General features: G+C 42.1%; 1 protein-coding gene across 4 annotated transcripts in view; it reads right to left on the reverse strand.

The window, feature by feature from the left end:
* RUNDC3B (RUN domain containing 3B) overlaps positions 1–21,942 on the reverse strand; it is a 52,540-nt gene extending 30,598 nt beyond the window's left edge. For 2 of the 4 annotated variants that reach the window (XM_084858961.1, XM_084858959.1), the window contains exons 1-7: positions 21,522–21,927; positions 11,952–12,067; positions 10,683–10,816; positions 7,869–7,954; positions 6,251–6,340; positions 3,672–3,752; positions 45–213 (exon numbers count right to left, since the gene is read on the reverse strand). In XM_084858961.1, coding sequence (XP_084715087.1) covers positions 45–213; positions 3,672–3,752; positions 6,251–6,340; positions 7,869–7,954; positions 10,683–10,816; positions 11,952–12,067; positions 21,522–21,625 — 780 coding nt within the window. In that variant the 5' untranslated portion in view covers positions 21,626–21,927. Of the gene's footprint in view, positions 1–44; positions 214–3,671; positions 3,753–6,250; positions 6,341–7,868; positions 7,955–10,682; positions 10,817–11,951; positions 12,068–21,521 lie in introns of all 4 variants that reach the window. The other 2 variants (XM_084858960.1, XM_084858962.1) reach the window with 2 other exon arrangements.
* Between the last annotated feature and the right edge of the window lie 5,136 nt (positions 21,943–27,078).

The raw sequence follows: 27,078 nt of genomic DNA on the forward strand, positions 1-27,078 counted from the left end.
AAACCACACATTTTCAGTTGCTTTTACCTCAATAAAGGTTTTACCTTCTGCTCCAGTGTGAGACGGTATTTCTGTTCAACCCTTTTGCATTTGTTGTACCAGCTGTTTTCATCCATACTGAAAGGAGGACCAATATTCTCCGGAGTACTGCTTTCACTGCCACTACTGCCCAGTGTTCTTAGCTCTTCTTCATCACTACTGATGCTGTCAGAACTAAGGGACCAAGTTTAAAAGCTGAGAATAGCTTATTGGAAAAAAATCAGCTGAAAAATCCATGCATTGCATTAGAAACGCAAGTGTTCTTTGAAGACAGTCCAAAAGTAGGGATGGACACACATCATCATGAAACTGCAGAGAACTTAGTGAAGGGGGGCTAACGAAGTTCTTCCATTTGCAAAACACTGGAAGCTCAGTATTAATTACTGCATAATTTTGTGTCAAAGCACAGCATTTTAAAGAGAAGTTGTAGTCAAATAATGACTAGATGTACCTGTTCCTCCCTTAAAAGTATTAAGGCTCTGCCTTCAGACACAGGAGGCAAACATTGAATAAGAACTTCCTGACAGCCATGTGCTTACCCTTTATCTCTAAGTCTACCTTATAGGGATGAAACAAAGGCTGCTTCCAGATAGGAGGATCATAGTGTTACCAATTATTGCTCTTCCATTGTTAGCTACAGACAGAATTGCAACTGACGTTCTGCATTGAGATATTGCAATTTTCAGTGTGTAGATCTCACTATGTTCTGTTGACATCACTGAGCATCACATAGCTGCTGTGTGGGTAAAGGGAAGGTCCAATTCACCTGAGCAACCATTAAAAAAAGGAGACCCCCTGAGCCCATTTAAAAATATATGCAATGCCAAAATGTATTCATTTAAACACAATTGCCTGAAGTGTTTCACATCTATTTTAGATCAAAAGAGTTTAGTAAGAAACAAACACCTGTTGCCAAAATGTCTTGATTGGGTTGCATTGCCGCTCACCAGCGACTTTTGAGACTGCAGCCTTTTTCTCCACACCACACGCAAGGCAATGGAGACAGTGATTTTTAAAAATCAAACATTAAAAATAAAATTAAAAATAGCAGGTATAATACTGGGGGGGGGGGTGTTTTTACTGCAACACAGTAACATGACTACCCCACTGGAAAGTCTTAGCAGGCTTCTGTTAGGGCTCTGCAGTTCAAGCCCAGAGAGAACACAATAGCAGGGTTGGCCCTACCATTAGACAGGATGAAGCATACAAACATATGAACCTGCCTTCTATTGTGTCAGACCATTGTTCAACCGAGCACAGTACTGTCTACTCCACACTGACTGAGAGTGACTCTTGAAGGTCTCAGACAGATCTCTTTTGACATCCTTTAACTGGAGATGTCAGGGGCTGAACATGAGACTTTGACCTGGTTTCGATGACGCAGCACAGCACATGGATTATGTAAACCATCATTAGCTGCCCATGAGTACCATTTTGCATATCCAACTCCCACTTGGATGTTGTCATGTCATGTTAACCCTGCAAGCATGGGTAGAGGACGGTAGTTTAACCCTCGCATAAGCCATGTTCACCCAGTTTGCCCCAGACACAACAACCCCTGAGAGGCAACTGGATATGTAAACTGGCAGCCAGACATTGCAGCCTCACTGTGGATTAAATAATAATTGTAGGTTAACTGTGGGTTGTTTAACCCACGATTAGCTTATAGTGTCTGGGTTCAGACATCATATAGCAACTCTTGATTGGTCAGATGGGGGGTTGAACATTCAAAATGGCATCACAATATGCCTAGCATGTGCCTCAGCAAACTGTGGGATAATTAACCCACAATTTGCTGCCATTACATGTGAACAAGGTTAATGTCTAGCTCTTGCTGCAAGAGTGAAGAAAAGCGGGGCGTGCGTGGTCCGAAGCAAGTTGAGCAAAAAGAACACATCCAAGATGAAACATGGACACTAGATTTACCAGAGCACAGCTGCCTATGGGCAAGCCTATGGTTCTACCTCCACAAAGCCCCAGTTCAACCCAGACAATGATACCTCCCATAGGACAAAGACCATCACATTAGTCAGAACAGATTTTCCCACTATGAAGATGCTGGTTGGTTTTAAATTTTCCTCATGCTCAACAAATTCATAATCAATGCAGTGTATTTCTGCTTTCAGTTTTTCATATTTCCACTGTATGTCTTCTTTTTTTTAGCACCAAGTATTCCAGTTAAACTATCTTTGCTTTATATGCAAATGCCAGAAGCCTCAAACACCTACACATTGCATGCATCCATTCCCAAGTGTTATTTTTACATCAAATCTCCAGCTCTTGTCAGCTTTCCTCTAGATGTTTGTTTAAAAGCTGTTCTGCAGCTTTTTGATAAGTGGTAACAGTTGGGTTCTGTCACCGTTGAAGTGGAGTCTGTCTTTTTATGAAGGCCAACTTTGTCCCCAAATGTGCAGACATTAATAGGACTGAGCTTTAAAGCTGTAAGATTCAGTGTAGGGCAGAATTTCAAACTTGATTCCCTTTTAGCTCAGAGGTTCATGAACCAGAGTAAGTGTGAGAAGACAAGTAAAATGACATTCATCTGATCACCAAGGCCGCATCTACATGGCACTGATTTCATTGTTTGCTCAGTGGGAGCTGTGCAGTATTAGCGCTGCGAATTAACAACTGGGGCGGTAGATGGGAGGGTTAAAGCAGGTTTCCCAAGCCCAGGATCACAGAGAGTGCAGAGCTGGGGAGGAGGGTGTACAACTAGCACGTAGGACTTGCTTGCGAGTAAACATCCATAACAAACCCTACATACACATTTCTGAGACAGGCAGGCAAGCAGGCAGCCGCTGCCTCCAGAGGTTGAGCCTGCGCTGAGAGCAGAGAGCGTGGAGCTGGGGAGGAGGAGGAGAGTGAGTAGAACGTAATCTATTAACTGCCCAATCAACAGGCTCCCCCACACACACCAATACAGGCTCAATGAAGTGCTTCTGAGTACACGTTTATGAAAATCATCTGCCTTGGCATCCACTGTTTCTCAACTGCGCAGCTGCGAATCCACAGGCATCCAGCGTTTCTCAACTGTGTTCCTTTGTAGCTGAACATCTCCACTCTCAAGCTCAATACTTAAAGTGAGAGGGGCAGCAATGTGGAACTGAAGGCCATGAGTTACTTCCCAGTAGACATGTTTGCCCCCTGCTCTCCCCCCGCTCCCACCCCAGGCCATTTTCCCTTCCACCAATCAGCGTGGCTTCTACCAGCCCGCTTCTTCATGCCTCTGTAACTGCGGAGCAATGAAGGAGGAGAAACAGGGAGGTGCGAAAAGGCATCACATAGTGACCATCACTAACGACACCGCGATTTCAATCCGAAGAAGGGACAGACAGCTCAACCCGCCACAGTGAACCCGAAGCAAGTGAAAACTTTGCAGCACATGGACTCTTAGAAAACCCAGATTTCTCTGTGAAAACCATGACTGTGCTGCGAGGCGGCAACTGTGTCACTTCTCACAAAGATCTTCCCTTCGAAGTGGCACCAGGTCAAATGGCTAATGTAGATGGGGCCCAAAAGAAAGCATCACAACATACTAGAAACAGTGTACGAAGTGATAAATAATTGTAAAGCTAGCTTGATACAAGCTAAAGTTTAATGCTAAGTTGAAATTTTCAGGTAAAAAGAGGTACCTCTGGGTGAACTTCAGGTAAGGTGTGTAATCTATCACAGCTGGATAATTGCCATCCAAACCCTCTCCCTTGAGGCAGAAGCTGACACAATGTAAGAAATTAGTAACCATGTTAAATTAAGAAAATTAGATGGCAGTGACACTTATATCTTAGCATATAATTTTCTTTAACAAAATTGCCAGTGCATAAAAGAAATCAGAACAATTTTCAGTAAAGTAAGTCAGACTCAAGTGTAGATTATTACATTCAATTCACTAATGGTCTAACTGGCAAGCACAGCATCACACTTTTTTTTTTTGCAACCTGCTTTTACTCATATTGACATTGCATGCATCACGACAGAGTTTACCACAATTATCTGAAGGAAGAGAGTACAAGAACTTGATTTTGCCTTTCTCTAAACTTTAGAGTCTAAAGGTAAAATTAAAGAGAAATGAGAGGAAAGCTATTTATCACTCCATTATAATATCTAAGCAGCCACAGTCACCATTAAAAATGAGTACCTTTTAATCACAGATTGAAGTTCCTGAGACAGAGAATACGGGTCTTCGGGGGTCAGGGTCGGCCCTCCCATGAGGCAAGGTGAATCCTTTGCCTCCAACAACAGAAAGTAGATGAGCACCACCACGAATTCACCACTCCTGCCTGCTGCCCTGCCTGTCTGCTTATTGCTGCTGCCAACTATCTTTCACCTGCCATTGCATGGCATGTGGGAGAGGGAGGAGTCAGAAGTACATCAGGGGAGGGGCCGGCCAGCCAGCCCATGCTTTCCACCTCTTTATATAGAGGGGTAGAAAGAGCACATGTTGCAGAACTGGATGCTAGCAGAGCTCTGGGTGAAGAGCTGGCCACATTCCGAGCCACAGCATGGTATAAAGCAGCTGCATTTGTCCGCCTTAGATCATTTAAGAATAGATGCCTTAGATTCTAAGGCAGGTGAACACCTGGAGCCTTTCAGTCCAGCCCACAGCCTCCCTGACCCAGCCCTCTATGGTATGTCTCTCTTCAGCACTCACCCAACTCCACCTCCTTCTCTGCCTTGTCACTTTTTTTTGTATCTGGGTTTTCTTAAATCCCTACTTACCCCACCCCCACCTTTCTCTCTAAATATCATTTCTCTCTGTTTCTGAACTTCTTTTCTGCTGGCCCCTCTCCAACACAGGGGCATTCTTCCTGCTGTCCCTTCCCCTGCTCTCCAACTCTCCATTTCTCTATTTTCTCTATTCATCAAGACTTCTTTCCTGCTATCCCCCTCCCTTTTCTCCAACTCTGTTTCTCTATGCACCTGAGCTTTTTTCTCGCTATTGCCCCCCTCCCCTTTTCTCCATTTATCTGTGTATCTGGGATATGATGATGACGACAACAAAGAAGTGTTAGCTTTATTTTTCTCGAAATCTCAATTTCTCTCAACTCCATTTTTCTGTGCCTCTGGGTTTTTTTTCCTCCCCTCCCTTCCCTCTAAATCTCATTTCTGGACTGCATCTGGACTTTCTTTCCTGCCAAATTGGGGGTGTCTCACCTTCCTCCTTGAAGTCTTACCTTTGCTTTAAAGGAACAGCACTTTCTGGCACAGAGCAATTCTGCACTTTCCCAGTCTAGCAGTCTGCAAATTGTTAGTTATTTGATTCATTATTATTGCATTTAGGCTGCCACAGCAGGGGAAGAGTCACTTGTGGGATTTGATGCTTCACGTGCCAAAATAAGTGGGCCAGCTTTGGGTACTGTGCACTTTGACTGGGGCAAGTGGGGGGAAAGGGTCTTTCCGCCTCAGGCAGCAAAGTGTCTTGGGCAAGACATGTTTGGGATGCAACAATAAACTATGATTAGCACTACATGAATGAGCATCAGGCTTGCACATTCCTGCCTCCCCTTTCCTACTTTGGTGCACCCACAAATAGATCAAAAGCTTTTGCTTCCAGTTTTAAACCAACAAGAGTTCTCTGATATATCCAAAGTTGTGGAAACTTGGTTAGTTCAAAGAAGTGAGAATAAAACCATGATTCACTAAACACAGTTTAAACTTAATCAAGTTAAGTTGATTAACTTGAGTTTATCAAGTTTAGACATAACACGGAGTTATGAGTTTAGACATAACGCCTGAGTATAGACATAACAGGGAGCTGTGGTTAGTTAAAACTAAGTGGATGCTTCCAGTCTCATTCTCAAGGACATGCCAGAGGAGGGAAGAAAAGCATGCAAGCCTAAGGCTCATAAAGATTCGTTTACTTAATACTGAATCATAGCTTAGCATTATATCCAGACCATTAATTTAAGTATCAATTACCATTTTAAAAACATAAATTTTATAGCCTGTAACAAATCGAAGAAATGAAGGCACCAGTAGTTGGGAAAACTAAACCCCTTCCCTCCTCTGATGTCATTAATCAAACCCTACTTCCCGAACCTGAGAGACAGTGCATGGTTAGCCAAACTGTTTCTTTTGCGTTAATGAAAGTAAGATTCTCCACCTCACCACCTAATTCCCAATAGCTAAATCCTACAGTAAACAATTTTCTCTAATTTCCTAATGACCTTTTACCATGGAAATTATTTGAATCCACATTAATAAGAATGAATACCTGAAATCAATAGCATTGAGTCCTAGCAGCATACCAGCTAGCATATTTGCCTCTTCTCCCAGTACAATTGCTCCATCTTCATAGAATCTTCTAGAAAAAGATTATATTTCGAATTAAAATATTCTCAGCCACGTAACTGACATGCCAACTGTTCAAATTACTAAACTAATGTGATAACATTGGGAACTAGCAACCCCAAATTTACCAGTTTAATGCAACTATTTATTCAGTTTTACAACTGGAATGTCCAACTCTGTCCGTATATTTCAAGGATATTGTAAATGTGTTTGTATTTGAAGTATTCAGGTACAGGTACATGTCTGCAATCTAGAGAACTACTTGAGTTCCAGCTCTGTTTTTTCTAGTAAAAAAAAAAAAACTAAACTCAACCCTTGCACACACTTTTTATTTTTGTTTTTTACACTATCAATCTGCTATTGGAATCCAATGGGCCCACTATTTCCTAGCTGGAAAGAAAATTAATAATTGGAGTCATTTTGAAATCAGGTTAACATAAAAACAGATTTTATGGGTAACACATTCCAAAAACATAGTCTTAACACAAAAACTATTAGCACACAATGTTAACTTTAGTTCCTCACTGGGCTATCAGGAAGCCCTGGTGGAGAAATGAAAGAGAAGACAAAATAGAAACCAAAAAATACCTAGGTGAAATATAGGGTTCATAGTAAATGATGGATAAGAGTCCAATGTACTCCAATAGCCTAATGAGTAGTGGGGGGGGGGGTTTCCCAGAAGAAAATTACAAATAAGAAGTCAGTCTTTTAAGTTTGCAGTATGTGTACTCATTGTAGCCCTGGGTCCAGCAAACCCTGGCAGTGACTGGACACATATACACATGCACACACAGAATAACGTACATGAAAAACATAACAAAAGCAGAAAAAAGATCTACTGTAGTGATCTTGTAGTAGTGTAACCACACACGCACATATATATTTATGATACAGGAAAATGCTAAATTATTTTCCCTACCCAATTTAAAAGGTTGCTGCGGACAGAACAGATCCAAATTAGCTTAGGCATTTGGTAGTTTCACTTCCCATTCATTTTAATAGGGGTAAATTGGATCCCTGATAACTTAGTCAGTGAAACATTTATTTAATTGAAAGTGGCTGGGCAGATGAAACACCACAGGAAAATAATGAAGAGTGGATATGGAGGAAGAATTGGTTCAGGTTTGCTAAAAACTTTTTACTGATATTTCAGACAACCTCACTGGCTTGAGAGAGTTACACGCACATGCACATTAGGAATCTGTGCTTCTCTCTTTCTTTTAAATCTTCTATCAAGAGTTACACATTACCATTTTTAAGGTATTCAAACAGTCACACAAGTGTTAAAATCAAATACATGGGAAAGATTCATTAATGAAGAAAGTCACATTAAGGAACACAACAGATTTTAAACACTATATAAAGGTACACAAATGTCTTCAATTTACAATTCACTACCACCAAAAAGTTATCATTTGATAACTAAATTCCAACATTTGAAGAAGTGTTGGGACTCTTAAGTAATTGTAGTAGCAAAGAGAATTAGACTGAAGAAACTTGAAATCCAATTTCATTTTTTGTTAAACAAAGGATATCAACACCTGGTTGTTTTGAAGTCTCTCAAAGCTGTGGAAATATATTCAGACAAATGTTTTTCCATAAGTGCTACTCTAATCCAAGCTCTTCCCTGAAAAAAAAAAATCCATGTATTAGCTATTAGAACAAACAGTTGAACACATTTAGGTCTCCAAAAACCAATCAAGCTGACAGAAAGCAGATTGTGGTGTCTTATTCCTGATACGTCATACTCTGTGCCAAGTCACCTGCAGTCAAATCTCTCCCTCTCCCCAAAATGAACTCCGGAGTATACAAATCAGACTATGACAAGAGCCTGGTGGGCTTTGAGGATTTTTTTAAAGCAGAGACTCAGGAGTGAGGGCAATTCTCACATAAAGAGTTTCCTCACTGCTGTTGTTTACGTGATTAGTTCGTAATCCTTGTTAAATGTGGCAACTTACAGTTAAAAGCACCGAAGAGTGATGGTCTGGCTTCTAACCTGTCAGCCAAGCCAGATAGCAGCTAATCACTCTGTTGCTCTCATTCATTCTTCTGCACATAGTCCTCAGTCCATTCACACACATAATCTGCATCCCACTGTGAGCAGGTTCCCTTTGCCAATGAGAGGAGATCCTTCCTTAACTGGTAAAGTATGGTGTGAATTATAGACATATAGCTGCTAGATTTGTAAGTATGGCTTTGCTTTGCTGAGTGGGGTTTGAGTGGGTGTTAAACTTTTGTTATCTTTCTTTAATAAATGCATTTAGCTTATGTCATTATTTTAGTCCTTATTTGTAGAATTTAAGGAATTTGAGTGTGGACATTCTAATTCGAGTCCTCAAAGGAACCTCAACTACACAATGAGGGCCAAGCTGAGGTTGTTTAAAGTAAGTGTGCCTAGGTATCCAATACCAGGGACCCTGAAATTTGAGCCTCCAGTTTTCCCCTTACAGATTAATGATCCTTCCACAGGTTCATTTTGTGGGAATTGGGTTTTAGAATGCTCAGGCTTGGATGTTTAAGGATGAGTATTGCTTGTGCTAAGCTTGTCCTTTGTGCTGTTCTTGTCTCAACCTCTACAGAATTTCAAAAACAAACAGAAAAGGCAGAAGTAGGAACCTTGGAAAAGGTATTCGTGTATGTGTAAAAGCCAGATGTGGCAATAAAAACCGTTTTAGATCAGGGACCTATTAGTGGATTCCTTGAGTCTTGAGGAACGTAAAGAAAGTAGCCCGAGGAATAAACAGCTCAACACCTTAGAGCCTGCCTTAAAAGCTACCGGCCAGAGCTGGTAGGTAATCCACGTAGTCGCAGGTGACTGTGGCCTTGATAGCCTGGTAACCAGGCAATTTGCTGTAGTACAGAAGGATAAAAGGAAGAGGGAAGACAAAAACAAACTTTCTTCTCCCCAGTCAAACAGCCCTAAATACTTTTTCGTCTTTGTACATATACACAAACATCCCAGGCTGAATCTACATAGGTAGTAGAATGAGGCAGTAGAATGCACTGTATCATTCTGAATCCAGGTGAAGAGTCACATTTTTGAATCTCCCCTACATCAAGAAACTCCTTGTAAGCAGAAACTAGCATCTCACTGAGAAGTCTGGGCTGTTGTGCAAGTTTTTTACTTGCAGCAAAATGAGTTGGTAGAATAGCCTGTAGAAATGGGATATATCATTTTTTAAAAAATTTTAAAACTCCTTCACAAAAACTCCCTGCACTGTAGATCAGGCCTCACACCTATACCTACACACGTCTCTCTCTTTCTCCATTTGTTATACAAACCAACACATTCCCCATACCCCGGTCACACACATCTGTGTAACTGGGGTGAAGCAAAGTACTATGGGGTCTTTTAAATTTGGTGGATCATGCCCCTAGTCTCTCTCATAGCTTTTTAGGAGTGCATGGATGGGCCAGACAACCTGGATAAAGCTCTGGTCTCAGAGCTGAAGCTGCCTTTTAGCTCTCTTGAAATTTAAAGTTGTCTGGCCCTTCCTGTTCTGGCTTTTTTCCACTGGTGAGAAATTGCTAGGAACAGTAATGTGAAAAGCCACATGCAATGTCTTAATGCAAGCAAGTCTTCATTTTAGAGGTTCCCTCTGCAGAAGAGCAGTTCCTTCAAAGAAAATATTTTCCTCCAATCCTCCCAAGCTTGAGAAAGCTGCAACTTACCTGCTTTTATCTACAAGTTTTAATCTGCTTGTCTACAACATTCCTGGCGAGTGAGAAATACGTTGCTGATATGCAAGAACAGCTTGTTTTCACCTACATCTCATTTGTTTCTCCAAAGGTTTGTGAGCAATATATTTTTTCTTTAATTAGTTTCAGAAATACAAAATAAAACATTTTATGCTAGATTTGTTTTATTGGCACACCATATGTAAGTTTTCAAGTTACATATCCTTCTTGATGCAGAGTTCCATATAACTAAACATTTTATACACATCTACATTACTAGAAGCTGATTCAAATTAATGTTTTCATGTTATATTGTTTCTTATTTTCTGGAACTTGAGTAAATACTGTCTAAGAAAACATTTTGATAGCAGTGTCATGTCTACAGGCTGTTATCAGAGCAGTAACATGATTTATAGCTTTCTGACAGACATATACACACCTTGCTTTAGAATTGTTCATCACTGCAAATGAAATCAAACACAGGTACTTATGCTTCAAGTTCAAGTTCTTTATTCATATTAAAGGGGTCTTGGCTAATTCACATTATGTAACTTACCTCAAGATGAACTATTATAAAGCTTCACACGTATTTATCAATAAAGTGCTTAAGAACAGGAAATGAGGTACTGAGAGATCAACTGTACACACTGTGAATTGTGAAGTTTAAACATTCTTACCTTAGCTCTTGAAGAACCAACATTTTCCATATTCTCAATGCTACAGATGCAGTTGTGTGAAACCTTGCGACAAGCCACCTTAATAAAATCCCAGAAACTACGAGGGCTTTCATAGCCAAACCAAGTGATTTGACCTGAATCCAGATATCAGGAAGAGAGGAAACGATTAAAATTATTTGCATAAATTATAAAATGCCTGTAAACCACATGTCTATATTTCTTTAAGGGCAGTGCAATGCCATTATGGTAGCATGTTACAACATTTGTCTAGACAATGCACATTTAAGTTTGGTAGTTTACTTATTTATTAGATTTGCACACCACCCAACTGGCAAATGCCCTCAAGATAGTTTACAATCATAAAACCAAATAGCAACAAGAACATACCAAACAAAAATAAATAATACAACAATACAATAATAGAAGTATCAAAGTAACACATTAAACGTTAACATTAAAAATATATTTAAAACACTGAGATGCCAGACATAAAATTAATAAAGCAACAGGGTAAAGATCAAATGTCTGCTAAAAGAGGAAAGTCTTAATCTGGCATCTAAATGCATACACTGCTGTCTCATGGCAAATGATGCTCAGAAATAACTTTGTATCCCTCTAGAGTTGGGAACCCGAGGCCTGGTTAGGAGCATTGCTATGGTTCTGGGTTTTGGACAAGAATAACTTTGGTCAAGAGGACCAGAAAAGAGTCCAGTCAAAAGAACTTAGTACTGGTGGGAGGGAGAAGACACCTGCCTGCCTCCAAACAGGAGGTATCTTTCTACTGCAATCCCTCATCCCTCTACCAGGGCCAGTTCCTCCTCCTCATGATCCTAGTTATCCTGGGCCTTCTACCCAGAATTCCTAGTACACTGTGAAGTTTGAACATATCTTGGGTTCCCTCTCCATGTGTGTGAGGGAACTCCTCTCTGGAATGGGATATGCAAGTTGGTGGCCCTGCCTTCTGAATAACAGAAAGAAGAATTAAACTTTACTGCCAGTTCTGCCACTCTATGAGAGGTGATTCCCTGGGTACATCTGAATTACATATTTTAGCTGTCATGGCTTCCTTAAGGACACCCTGTGAGCTTTAGTTCAGTTCAGAAAGATTCATTAATTTCAGTTTGAAATTTCTAGAATCCTCAAAGTCCTTTATGACAAAGTCATAACAATTACACCAGCCTAAAGCTCATTTACATTTGTAATGAAGATATATCTTTAGACAAGGAAGACTGTCTTTTGCTACAAAACATACAAGAGCAACCTATATACCTTTTAGTCGATGGCTTAGAATTTGTTCCAGAATTGCTGCAAAATTGTTGAATTCAGGAGAAGAATCATCAATAGTTTCAAAACAGGAACGATCAATCAATGTTTTGATAGAAAATCTAGATGTAAAAAGCATGAGCACAATTTATTTTTAGATATAATGTGTGCTGGATTGCATAATATTTTAGGGAAATACATGCCTCAAAGCTAACACACATTTCTCCAGTGAAGTTTAGAGCCCCCAATAATTTCTAAAAACAAACTGATTAGAGTTCAACAGTATCTGAGTTGAGGAAACCTTATTCTTATTTTGTACAGTTGTATCACACTATAGGGTGCAAATGTTTGTTATTCCACAACCAGCCATACAATTGATCGGTGGCTTTTCTCAAATGCATACCTTTATGTAAAGAAGTTTATATCACTATGAATAATATTATCCAATTATTAGGCAAATGCTAAACTAATTTATCAAATGTTTTGAAAAAGAAATGTTCAAAAGTGAGCCACTCAGTCAACAAATATCACCAGGATGTTATCCCATGGTGCAGAAAAAGCTTTTGATCATATTGACTGGAAATACTTAAATAAACATTTAGGTGAGGGATAGGCAGAAGGTAGATCTGGATCTACCAGTAGATCTGTGTGATTTGCAAATCAGCTCAGTAAGGACAGTAACAAAATTAATCCCCCTGCACTAAATTCTATGGCTGAACTAAGACAGCTTGGGGTAACCAGGAGAAGGTGTGTGTGTGTGTGTGTGTGTGTGTGTAAGAACAGCGCTCTGTTCAGCTTTGGTACTCAAAATTAATTCCTGGGCTCTGAATTCTTCAATTCCAAGCGTAAGTATTTTGCACCAGGCTCTGGTTGGTGGATCTCAAGGTTCTAGTTTTAAAAAGCGGGGGGGGGGGGGGGGGGGCTGAAGTCTGCCCATCCCTGATTTAGATGACTCAGATTACCAAATAATTTCCAATAGGTATATACCTACTTAAGATCCCTTATATTTAGCTTCCAGTTCTTCTCTCTTACCTTATTCACAACTTATTTCATTCCATCATAATGAAAATAGCTGTTGCTGTTACGAAGAACAAAAAGAAACTTGGAAAGACTGCCAACTCAATTGCACTTGTATTTATCTACAAGTCTGCTTTAGGAACAGCATATTCCACATTTAAGGTTCTATTCTATACTCACTCTATTGAAAACAATGAGACTTACTTCAGAATAGATCATGTATAGGATCTATTGATCTGGATTTTTCAGATTGTACATAAGATTTTCAAACATACTTTGGACTGGAGACAAACTCTATTTTGATATTCTCCTCCCTCCATGGATTATGATCACTCACAATCTTCCATGAATTGGGGGAGGGGAATAACTTCCACAGTAGGGAGCATTCTCTACTCATTTAAGCTCCCTACATCATTTAGAATCCTGCATAGTTAGGATACTAAATTGAGCATGTAGCCTACATGACTACAGTAGGCTCCCTGCTGTGGAAGTTCACCATCCAACACATGGAAGACAGTGGGGACAAGCACAGGGATGCAACAGAGGTGGAAGAGCTAGCATGCTTGTCCTTGCTCTCCCTCTCATTGCATGCAAGGTATAACCTTAATGGACCTATATACAAGACAACTGCAACCAGAGAAACACCAGTACCTCACTGTCACTGTACTTCACATTCTATTATCTCCTTACATAGATTTTTATCTATTTATTTTCAAAATATTTTTCCTTCTTCCCTCCCCATTCCTTCTTCCTTGTGTCATGTCTTTTTAGACTGTAAGCCTGCAGGCAGGGATGGTCTTGTAAGCCATTCTGGCAACCTTTTTTGCTGAGAAGCGGGATAAATATACTTTAAATAAATAAATACATAAGTAGGTCAGGATAGCTAATATACAGGAAAAGCAACACACTTAAGTATACAATAGCTTAAAATGAAGATTTCAAAAACACCGCACAAACCTATCCACTACATGATCTGCCAAAACATCCTTTTGTTAAACATTTTGAAATAAAATTAATTAAAATCAAAACAAGGAACACCACCACACATATGGATATATACTCAAGGCTTCTTTCTGAGGACAAACAGTAGCTTTGATCAAATCAAATACTCAAACCCAATGGACACAGAATTGGCTCACAACTGCTGCATTTACTTATTAACTGTAGAATCAGTGATGTTCTTATTGTTGCTGCAAGGCTCAGCACTTAACCTCTGTCAGAACTGGACTGCAGATGCAGCAGCCACAGCACTGTATTTCTCCAATTGCAAAAACATAATAGAAAGTTGTGGTTGTACATGCTTCCAGCACAAAAGAGATCAATCACATACAGCAATAGAGATGAGGCTGTACTTGATTGCCTGGAGACCATTTCGACTTGCTACAAATGAGCAGGCAAGTGCCTAATTACAAGGCTTTGCTAGAAGAACAGAATCTGTGCCAGATTAACAGAACTTGGAAATTGGAACCATGCTGTAAGGGGCTTTGTTCTTTTTTTAAAAAAATCATATATTGGGGGATGCACTGCATCCCCCCTCTTACAGCAATGGGGAGGAGAGAAAGAAACCTGCATTAGCCTCTCTTCCATGATGAATTCTTACCCAAATAATAGGATACAAAGTGTCATAAATTTACAAGATGGTGGGAGGAGAACAGGGCAGCAGAGACCTATTGCTTGAATTCTGGGATGCATACAGTACGTCTGTAGAGTTCAATTACCCACAGTACGATAGTTCATGATACCCAGAGCATTCTTGTACCCACTCACATTCTGATATTCTATTTATGTATTGCAGTTATTTATATTCAGCCTTTCAGGATACAAATCCTTTCAAGGCAGCTTACAAGTAACATCAATTAAAATGTATTAATGAAATCACAATGAAAGTATCAAAACACAAGTCATCAAGAGCCCTTGATGGCAACTGGTGGTAGATGAACTTGTGGGGGAGGGAGGCCGGAACAGTCTAGGTGCAGGAGCGACCTAGTGTTATCTTCACCTGCCTCACTCCCTATCCTTGCTGCCTTGTGGGCACTCCCTATGCCCACAAGGCAGTTGGTAGTAAAAGACCAGGGAAGGGAGTGGGTGGAATCAAACTGGACATTGTCATATGACAACGAGCTTTAATGAACACAAAAAACACTCTAAAGGTAGTTTTATCATAAGAAGAATTTGGGGTCTTCTGATCAGTATATTATAACGCAGAAGAATCTCATGTCAGGTTCTTAAAGCACAGAGCTGGATTAAAGGCAATTTCAACTAGAATAGAACCAACTCAGGACACTAAGAGTACCATTTGTGTTTAGAGTCTTAGCTCTGGTTTAAATGTAATACTGCATCAGTTGTATCTAATGTTAGTCCTACATAGAATAGACCTAATGAAATGAATGGGACTTAAGTTAGACTAATAATGGATACAACCTGATCTGTTTAAAAACAGACACACATATGCTTTACCTGTGCAGGTTTTCTTGCATTTGCTATCACATATTAACTGGATCACTGGTGTTCTGAACATTCAGCATTAGCACACCAGGGATCTACCACCACATTTAAATCAAGACTGATTGTGATATTGTAGAGTGTACTAATAAACTAGAAAATTAATATATCACATTAAAGATATTGGCTGTGTTCAGACAAGCAACCTAACCTACCCATTACCTAGAAGTCAGGTGGCATTTGATGAAAACTTACTGGAAACAAAAATGGGAGCCACAATATGAAGTGATAATGTTATGACTGTATCAGTTAGCTTGAGGGACTAGTAGTAAGGATGCTATTTATGCAGTATTTGCACAATTCAATGGCAAAAATCTGGTTAAGTGCAGAGCTAAGTCATAAGGATAGTACTACATAACTATCCGAAGCAAAACAAGTATATTTCAGCAATCTCTCAGTTCATATACTTGTAGTAAAGCAAAGAGTCACATCACAGTAGAGAAGTGTCAGTATTCATACCTTTTTCCTTATTCAGATAATCTCTGCATAGTGTTAAGTGAACCTAGGAATACCATCAGGAAACATTTCTCTATTTTGACGCTTCTCCTAATCCTCGTTTTCCCTGCTGTCTCCCACCTTTCTCTCTTGCCACTCTTCTACCCTAAGATAAGAAACTTTTGTTATCCTTGCCCAATATAGAGGACTAAACCTAAAAATATATTCACAATATCTGTATCTATCATTACCTCTGGACCTATTTGCATTAAAAATTCCTATTTGGGCAGCATTGACAATTACGGCTTTTGCTGCAACTAGTTCTATAACTCAAAACACTCCTCAATGAAAGTATTTGCAACTATTCACTGTCTATACAGAACTATACAGTCACATCCCCTTCCCTGATAAAAATTTTTAAAGCAGTTACGAACCTCAAAACATTTTTAGAAAACAAAAGTACATGATAATCGTAAAATGATATTGTACACCTCCAGTCAGCTTAGAAAAACTGACCACATTCTTAGTTTTATACACAGCAACATGCTTACACTATCCATATCAGTATTATGGATAACAGGCCACATACACACAGGTTAATTCATAAATTATAACATGCCACGATTTAAAACTGCCCATTTTCCTGAACGTGCATGGGTATACAACACTGGGAGTGGTTACTCATTGATGAGGCTACGCCACTCTCTGCCTATAGTTGAAATACTATCCTATTTATTATCAATTAGCAACAGGGCCATCATTTTTGATAGGCAGGAAAGGGATTGAGGATTCCAGTCTTTTCTCCAGCTCCATTATCCACTTGCATTTACCACAACAACTCCCCACCATCCAGACCAGCACTGAGGCCATCGCTATGGACAAGGCACTGGACAGCAACAAACCTGATTTTCCTCACCTGGCCTCTCTCCCATCCAGGGGCGTCGTTCGAAAGAGGACCACCTGGGCACGGGCCTTGGACTTTCGAGCTGTGCCCCGGGTCTTTGGAGCTGTCCTAACTGCCATTTTATTTTTACATTTCTCATTGACTTGCATTGGAAAACAGAAATGGCCATAACTTTTTTCTTTTATAAGATAAATATATGACATTTGGAGACTGAGTAGCCCCCATGGAGCTGATCAAACCAGCCCATTTTTGGGCAGTTAGGTCCAGTAGCTTTTGTGCTGGTCACAGGTAAAATTTGCTATTTTCAAGAAAATCTGTCAAAGCAAAGAGCTATAATTTTTTTGTTCTTCCACATAAGTGCATGGAATCTGGGGACTTGGCAGCCCTGAAGGAGCTGACTGAACCTGCCAAATTTCAGACAGTTAGGTCCAGGGCTTTTGTGCTAGCCATGCATAAAGTTTCCTCTTCTCAAAGACTAAAACAAAAAGTAAAAACTGCCAAGATACACCGGGGATTAGAAATCCTAATCAGAAGGTATTTAAGGTAACCATTAGGAGGTCACTATCCCTAATCTCTGGTGTAGGTTTTTTTGAGGTGCAAAAAACTTCTCTCCCTCTACTTTTCTGCTCTTACATGCCCACTGTTGAGAGCTTGCTTACAATGAAATTTTGAAGAGGGAGAAGGAAGGGAAGAAAGAGCTTCATGTGAAATACTGGTATTTTACACAGCACCTGATTTTACTGCCCTGAAGTGGAACCTTTGGCTTCTGCAGAAGTTTAGTAGCTTCAGTACAGCAAAGGATTCAATCAGCCTCCACAAACTTCTTTCTCCCCCTCCACTTTTGTTGTTGTTGTTGTTGTTCAGTCGTGTCTGACTCTTCGTGACCCTATGGACCATAGCACGCCAGGCCTTCCTGTCCTGCGCTCTCCACTTTTAATTTCTCCTAAATAGCTGTAGGACTCAAATTATTTCAAAAGGAGGGTTAGAACTATGTGGCATCATGATCGAGGAACTGCTAAAGCTTTTAAACAGGTCCTACAGTTTAAAAAAAGCTAAAAACAGCCCTCAGCCACCTCACCTCATAAAGTTCATTTAAGTACGGGTAATCCTTACAAACCCTCTACAGCCTCCTAAATTCCTCTGACGTACTACCTCTCTGAAAGAAGCCACTTGGCTTAGGGAATATTCCCCCCCACCCCACATTTCCAGTCGCCATTCTTCTTTTCTTCTTCCCTCCCCTATCCTGTTCTTTCTTTCTCTTTTTTATTCTACCGAGAGCATATCTTCAGGAATTCTTAAAGAGAATTCTCTTCAGTGGGCAAGTGAAGTTCTGAACTGTATTTGACTTTATACAAACAGACAAGAGGGTTGGGTTTTCTCCTTCTCACTCGAGTCTTTGAGAAGAGTGGGTTCACATGGTTGCAGAAAAACAAACCTGGGGCTGTTGTTTGTCAGTTGCCATTATCCAACAATAGGAAATTCTGTAACTCAGTGGTAGAGCACATGCTTGGCATGCAGAAGGTCCCGGGTTCAATCCCCAGCATCTCCAGGCATGGCTAGGAAAGAATCCTGCCTGAAACTCTGGAGAGCTGCTGCTGCCAGTCTGTGTCAACAATACTATGCTAGATGGACCCAGGGTCTGCCTCAGTATAAGGCAGCTTCCTATGTTCCAAAGAACAGAAAGCTGTAATAAAAATAGGAGTTTCTGGTTTGTTTACGTGGAGGGGACATAAATACTGCTCATTTATACAATCCTACATATGCCTACTCAGAAGCCCCATAATGTTTAATGAGGCATACTCTCAGGAAAGTGTGCATAGGAATCCAGCACAAGGTACTTCTGCAGGGATGTTCGCACTTTGATGTTCTGCATGTTTACTCAGAAATAAGTCCTGAGTTGTGAGCATGGTACTGCAGGCTTAATACAGTGCCTACCCAATTCCATCTAATGAATTGACTACCCTTTCAGCTCAGTCCTATGCATGTTTTGTCATTTGTGTTTCCCCCCCCCATTTTGCATGAACTCTAGCTTCAGTGGTGAGGGAAAGGCACTAGTACATGCTCAGAGTTTCTCCATAACTTAGCCCTAGTTTTGAAAACAGACTCATTGGCAGAATCCTGGTGAAGTCTTGGCACAAATGAAGTTATGGGGAGGAAGATACAATGCATAACAAGGAGGAGGTAGAGAGGAGTTGCACAAAACAAGACATCTGTTTTTGTGAAGAGTTGCTGGAGGATGGTAGGATGAGGAGAGATGGTTGCATGGAGGGGAATAGAATTGGTAGGGGGAGAATGTAAGTGCTTAGTGGTGAAAGAAAAGGATTCTGCATATGCTGAGAGGCACTCTCTATTTAAGAACACAGGAAGGGCCATGCTGCATCAGACCAAGGTCCATCTAGTCCAGCATTCTGTTCACACAGCAGCCAATCAGATGCCCATGGGAAACCCACAAGTAGAACATGAGTGCAACAGCACCTTCCCACCCATGTTCCCCTGCTGCTAATATTGGTGAAATGTAAATAAATTCTAGTCATTTTAAATTTGCATGCATATTTACCCTTCAGAAACTTTGCAGGTTTATTGCCTGGGAGACACCTCTAATGATCTATGCATTTTCATACAAATTTACCCAAAAAACTATTGGGGAAGGGGTGAAGGGAAAGCAAATCACTCCCTCCCCCAAACTGGAGAACTCCCGTTCCACATGAACTGGTGCACTTATCCTTCTGAAACTTTGCTGGTTTCTTACTTAGGGACACCTCTAGGCTGTCTGTAATTTTCAGAACAATGGTACACAAGGAAAATAAGGAGATTAGTATGTCCCCTTTTGGAGACCTCAAAATGTCAAGGCTACCCTTGCACAAAAATCCTTGTGGCTATCATTCTGAAATTTGGAGACATGATCTCCTCTGATGGGGCAATGAATCCTGAAATGTGTATCCAATTCTTCCAAGTAATAAAAATTCTATTGGCAGGTCCCTTTAAAAGAAAATCAAAATATAAACCCTGTATCTATTTTTCAGACATTGGGCAGGTGTAATCCCCTTCTAGGGGGCTGCTATGCCTGAAATTATCATCCAGTTCTGACAAAGAGAAAAAAAGTTACAGGGTTTTTAAAAATTTCCCATGGTAGTCAACAGGAAGCATAAAGACACATTTTTCCAAACCTTGACTCAGGTTTGGTGCTGAGCTGAAATGGTCCGACTACAAATTGGCCTGAGCAGAAGCGGGATGTTTTCCAAAATGCTGAATTGGGGTCTGAGTTGAAGTGGGGTGGGGGGTCAGTGCACACTTTTTATGTATGTAATCTATACACACACGCAAGCACACCACTCGCACACACCACACATATTAGAGGTGCACTTAGACTTGGATATATTATAAAGATAGATGCAAATTTGTGTTACGGGCCTATTCCCCAGTTCTTTTAAGAACCTAGCAACGCCCCTGCTCCCATCCCCCACCCCAGGCAACCATACACAGCCCCAGAGCAAAAAGGAAATAATTAATGTCTTCTCCTTCTTCCAACAAGAAGCTGCTCTGGGAAAATGAGGGGGAGGTCACTATCACAAAGACTGCCTGTGGGAATGGAAGTGTTGAACACATTTCCCTCTACCCTGCAAATCTGGACCATTGCAGCCCCATGGTGCACTGGTCTGTGGCTAGAGAAGTTCTCCCACACTGCAACTTTGTCCCTAATTGCAGTGCTTTAATTTTCACCATAGAAACAAATGGCAGCCATTCATTGATATGGGAGAGACAAAGCATCTATAGAGAGGGGCAAGTTTTGTCTTACCTCAACTATATTCTACATTTCAGCCTGTATATTTTGTCCTATTGAAGCCAACTAGGCTCTATCTGAAAGAAAACTGGCACATTTCTCCCTCGCCCCCCAACATAAGCTTCAGGGCTCTACCATGGCACTCAACCCAGGCTGTTGATGAGCTGAGGCCAGTTTGCAATACAACTCTGTGTTGCAAGGTAGAAAACACTTATTCTGTATTGTCAACAACAGGGGAAATGGCAAGTCAAAGCTTGATCCCACTTAGCATTCATAAGCAGCTAAAAGCACCTGAAGGGGACAGAATTGGACCACCTCATGTTAACTGATGTGAGCATGACAAATTCCCTACACAGATTTTACTCCAGTGTAAGAAATTTGTCACAGGATCCCACTTTGTCACATTTGACAGGAGTACATGCAATTGGGGCTAGCAATTCACAGTTCTGAAAGGTGGAGAAAGAGAAAGAGTTCTTCTGCACAGATGTCAAAGGGAGACAGCATAAGAAATGTACAATGGCGAGGAAGGGAAAGCTGAGAAACTCTCTATTCTGGGCACACAGAGAAGTCTACTTAAGAAAGGTTCGTTACCCCTTAGCATCCCTTAACACACCCACCAGTGTTGTATTCAGAGGCAGCATGGTGGAAAGGTGCCCTCACCCCCAAGTCATTCTTAGGACTGATTAACTTGGGTATCCCCTCTGTGTTAGCAATTGCGAGAACGGAATTAAAGGGCTGGGAGGCAGTTACTCCGGATTAAGGCTGTGGGGACGGAGGAAGCCCCACGGAGCACAGTGGGGCTTACTCCCGAGTAAATACGTGAATGGGGTTCGCACGGCACATATTGCAGAGTAGTACCAAGCAACTATCTTGAGCAGGAAGGTCCCGCGTGTCTACGTGGCGAGGGCCGGGGCAGCCAGCCCGGAGCCAAACTCACCTGCAGACGGTGATGAGGTTCCGCCTCTCGACGGCCGCGTTGCGGGAATAGACGCTTTTCCTCCGAGAGGAGGCGTTGAGTCCCCCGAGGTTGAACGACGCCATCTCTCCGTGGAGGGCAAGGCAGGTGCCCGCGGGGGTCTGGCGGCGCCTTTGTTCCAAGGGAGGGGGACGACGCGGGCGCCGCCGCAGCCTCAGGAGAAGACAGAGGGGACCCCCCCTACACACACCTGGCACCCAAACGGGGGGCCACGCAGCTGGGGCCGCGGCGGGAGAGGGAACCGTGGCCCCCTCTGCGGCGGCGCCTCGGCCGCTCCCGCCCTCCTCAGCCCGAGCTCTCCAGCAGCTCAGCGGCGGCTGCTCCACAGAGATCGCCTCAGCGGCAGCCGGGACTGCAGAGCACCGGCTCCGCCAGCCAATCGCGAGGCAGAAGGGGCGGGCCTGGCAGGAGAAGGGGCGGGCCTTACTCTGGGATGTTCTTCTGAGGTGGGGGCGCGCGGGCTCTCAGTGTAACGGAAACAACCGTCAGTCGGATTAGGGGCGGGCGCGGGCCCTGAGGGCGCAGCGGGGAGGGCGCCGGTGCGTGGGGCGGCGGTGAGCGGAATGAGAGGAGCGAGGAGGGGCTCGTGGGGCGCAGCCCGGCCCCCGTTCGCGTCCGACGTCTCGTTCTCTTCTCCTCGCCTGGCGTTTATATAAAGTCGCACACTCCTTTATTCCCGAGTCCATTATTCGTTAATAATTCCACTGCGGGCCCGTTATTCCACCGGGTCCATTATTCGTTAATAATTCCAACGTCGTGTGAATGCGTTACAGAAAACACACACACACACACACACAGACGGGAGAGGCTCGCGGCACCTAAAAAGACAAGCAGATTCACTGTGGCGTACGCTTTTGTGAACAAAAGCCCACTTCAGCACATAACGTGTTACGCTCGGTAGGCAAGCACCTGTGTGTATATCTGCCTGTCTGTGCATATAAATACAGACGCACATGAGTAGGAAGAAATATATGCACATACAATTGGGCCCAAAGGCCGTGGAGTGAGACAAGTGCACAATTCACAATTCTTGTCTCTTGTTGATACGCGAAGAGAATTATGCAGATAATCACACATATATACTAGTTTTCCAACAGTAAAACTGCATACTTAGAATTTGAGCATTTTCTCACATGACACTAAAAGCACTTTTTGCATTCCTCTGTTGGAAATTGATAAATTACTGAGACTACCTGGGTGATTTTATTCCTACTTTGCCTGCACACTGCAATATGCTCTGTTCTCAAATTATGAGTGTTTTGTACTCTGCTTACCAACCACACAACACAAACATTTTCTTTCCATCTAATGGAGAAAACACTGTTCTGCTCAATAACTACTAGCTCTTGCTTCCTGAAATTAAGACGGTTAGAGCCTGATGTTGTAATAATTAAAGGAACAATACATATTTTTTTGCCCATGCCTGCACATTACCACAAGGTGGCCTCATTAAGCCAAGTAATATGTTTACCCAGGTGGCCAGGCCAGCATAAGTTTTGATTGGGTAGCTTTTCTTCATTCAATAGTATGTCAGTGGGTATCCACCTTATCAAATAAAACATTCCTATCCAGTTAAGAACAGTGTGCCACATTCATTTGGCATCATCACCCTGGAAACAGATAAATTGGTCCAGATGGCGAGCCGTTCTCTGCATCCCAAAGGCATAGCATATCTGCAAGTTCTAAAGAAAGTTAACAAAAGTGCTTGACTTAACTGAAAAAGGTCAGAATATGCTGAATGAAGACATTTGCATTTTTCAGCCTTTGCAGCTATTATGTGTAATAGAAAATAATTTCAAAGGTAATTATTTTATGACTTCTTTCCATACGTTAATTCAGTGTATCATTAAAGACAAGCCTATTTTTTGTTTATGAAACTATAAACTAACGCAACGCTGTTGTAATTATCAAATATTTACTATAGCAGATTACAACATTAATAGCTGTGTGAATTATGAGACAATAACTTTATCTTAAGAGGATGAGCCTATTTATATACTGGAAGCATACTTAAGGTTACAGCCCTATTGACTTGGAAATTGTCCCATTGAACTCTGTGAAATTTACTTCCAAACACATGTGCTTACAGAACCAGTGCCAGCATCCTTGAGCAGCTATTGGGATTCAAGTACCTCCGCAAAGGGCTGGATGTGCCCGATCTTGTCCGATCTCAGAAGCTAAGCAGGGTCAGCCCTGGTTAGTACTTAGATGGGAGACCGCCTGGGAATCATGCTTCCTGCACTGAACAGCGGGTTGGACTCGCCCCTTCCAACCCTATGATTCTATGAGATCTATGAGCAGGACCCTGTGGTTCTGACACCTGCTCTAGACCTATCCTCCAACCTACATTCTGGGATTTAAAATAGCCCACAGTTCTCCAGAAAGATGCTATGTCAGGGCATTGTGGATAATTACAATAGTAGGCAGTTCACAGCCACCTACTGCAGATTGCTGCGCTGCTGCTCGCTACCATCTGCCACCAGTAAGCTCACAGGGGAAGAGGAAGTGATGTTGGAGGAAGCCAACCAGACAGCCCTTGCTGGCCTTCACTCCTGGATCCAGCCCTGCATATTGGGGATCTGGATGTAAACATGGTAACTAGGAGTGACAGCACTGTTCTTTGTCATTGTCCATCAGTAATCAACCCTAACACTAATCTTTACTTTGTAAATTCCACTGGTTTCAAGGCCAGATGCTTCCATGTAAATTTTAGTATTGTTAAGGGTTCTTTTTCCAGATAGAAGATCTTTGAATTAGATGCCTAAAAGGCACAAATGCCAACTGGAAGATAGAATAATAACTTCCCCTATCATCACAGGTGCTTCCAAGACAGATGGGTCCTAGTGCTACACTCAGAAAACATTGCACAGCTATTCTGTCTTTTTCTCCTAAATGCGTTTTCTGCAGTAAGAAAAAAGATAGAAGGAGCAGTGGAAAAATACAGGAGGGTTACGAGTGAAAGACTATGCTATCTTTACTCCCTGTAAAATTCTGTGAATGAGGCAGGACAGTGGCTTCATAAAAGCCTCATCTAGAAGCACCACACATCTCCTTACTGGGGAAAGCAGCATCTTTTGACAATTCTGTGCAGCAGGCGGCTTTTGAAGGCACAAGGAATCAGAAAAGGTGACATTATAAAAATGAGTTAATATAATCAAATTAAGAACAGCATGGAAGTTTCACCATGCTATACCTAAAATAAAGCTAAAAATTGCTCTGAAGTACATCCTTGATTTATTGGAGTATCACACTTCTCAAAGTGGCTCTCTAAGAAAATGTAGAAAACTGGGTGTTTTTCCCTTGCGTTCATCAACTAGCATACTTTGGCTGTGGCGGGGGGAGGGGTTACCTCTTCACTGACCAAGGGCAGAAGAGTTGGCCAATCACTCTCCAAGGTCATTGGAGAATGTGTCATTGTGTGTCTGGTGTGCCTCCCGGTTATGTTACATAGCAGTGCTGGAATCCAAGGCAAAAACTAGATATTTATGAAGACCTTTTCTTCCCTGATGATGTCCCAAAACCCATCTCACATCATCTCAGCCTTTCCCTTTTCTCTGATTTGTTTGGCCTCAAATGTGGACAAGAGTAAGTCTGATGAGCAAATCCATTTTTCCCTACCTGGGTTATACATGAGGAGATAGAGACAGATTTTCCATTCATTTTAGGAGTGCTCACTTATCTGCAATACTTTACTGAAGTAAGCCACTGTGTTTGAGCAAGAGCTTCCTCTGGTGGTGACAATGCTATTTTTCAAGTCATACTGTGTGGACTAAACTAGACGTCTCCAATCAAGTCAACCGAGTTCACTTTTTTATTGCTGCTATTGACGTGCATTATTTGTGATTGTGTCGGGTTGGCTGTAGATGATTGATTGGATGAATGGAGTATGTGAGTTTTGTATTGAATTTGAATGTTTGAGTTGTGAGGTGGTGCTGCGAGTGCGTGGGAAATGTGGCAAGGATATGTGGCTTAGAAAATACAGGGATCCATGGAGATCCATGGTCCAGGAGGTTGTAAATTCTTCCTTGAGAGAGGGAGTGGTGCCTGCCGCTTTAAAAGAGGCGGTAATTAGACCACTCCTGAAAAAACCTAACCTGGACCCAGAGGATGTTAACAATTATAGGCCAGTGGCCAACATCCCCTTCCTGGGCAAGGTGCTTGAGCGGGTGGTTGTAGGACAGCTCCAGGCACTCTTGAATGAAATGGATTATCTAGATCCATTTCAATCGGGTTTCAGGCCTGGTTTTGGAACGGAAACTGCCTTGGTCCCCCTGTGGGATGACCTCTGCCGGGAGAGGGACAGGGGGAGTGCGACCCTGTTGATTCTCCTGGACCTCTCAGCGGCTTTCGATACCATCGACCATGGTATCCTTCTGGATAGGTTGTCTGGGTTGGGAGTTGGAGGCACTGCTCTACAGTGGATCTGCTTCTACTTGGATGGCCGATTCCAGAAGGTGGTGCTGGGGGATTATTGCTCTGTGCCATGGCAATTGTGCCATTGGGTTCCACAGGGCACTATTTTATCCCCTATGCTGTTTAACATCTACATGAAACCGCTGGGGGAGGTTATCCGGAGGTGTGGGCTGAGGTGCCATCATTATGCGCATGACACCCAGCTCTACCTCTTTTTCTCATCAAAACCAGGTGAAGCAGTGGCTGTTCTGAATCAGTGCCTGGGCACGGTAATGGACTGGATGAGGGCCAATAAATTGAAACTCAATCCAGACAAGATGGAGGTACTGTTAGTGGGTGGTTTGTCTGCCCGGCTAGGTGATATTCAACCTGTTCTGGAGGGGGTTGCACTCCCCCTAAAGGATCAGGTTCATAGTTTGGGGGTGCTCTTGGATCCAGAACTGTCACTTGAAGCACAGGTGAACTCAGTGGCACGGAGCACTTTTTATCAGCTTAGGCTGGTATACCAACTACGCCCTTATCTCGACAGAGATAGCCTAGCTACAGTGATCCATGCTCTGATAACTTCTCGTCTGGATTACTGCAATGCGTTATACGTGGGGCTGCCTTTGAAAATGGTCCGGAAACTTCAGCTGGTTCAAAATAGGGCAGCAAGATTATTAACAGGGACTGGCCTGCAAGCTCATATTACGCCAGTACTTTTCCAGCTGCATTGGCTGCCAGTCCATTTCCGGGCCCGATTCAAAGTGCTGGTGTTAACATTCAAAGCCCTTAACGGTGTTAGATAAAAAGTTCTTGCTTTCGGTTTAGAAGAAAAGGATGCCAGGCAGGCAGCAGTGGATCCAACACTATTTTATTGAAACGTTTTGCAAAACGGGTGCAGAGCAGTCTGGACCCCGAGACACGTGTGCAAAAGCCTTTTATACCATATCACTTCTATTGTTCTTGCCAGTAACCAATGAAACAGTCAGTACATCAGCTTACCAAGTTAATAGCCAATAAACAGTCAGTATCAGCTTACCAAGCCATTAGTCATGAGCACGTCATTATGGTTCTCCTTTTTGCTCCGCCCACATTTTTCCCGCCACTCGGGCTCCTACGTAAC

This window comes from Heloderma suspectum, chromosome 5 (assembly GCF_057233095.1).
Source record: "Heloderma suspectum isolate Gila_16-S chromosome 5, 16-S_ref, whole genome shotgun sequence".
NCBI lineage: Eukaryota > Metazoa > Chordata > Lepidosauria > Squamata > Helodermatidae > Heloderma > Heloderma suspectum.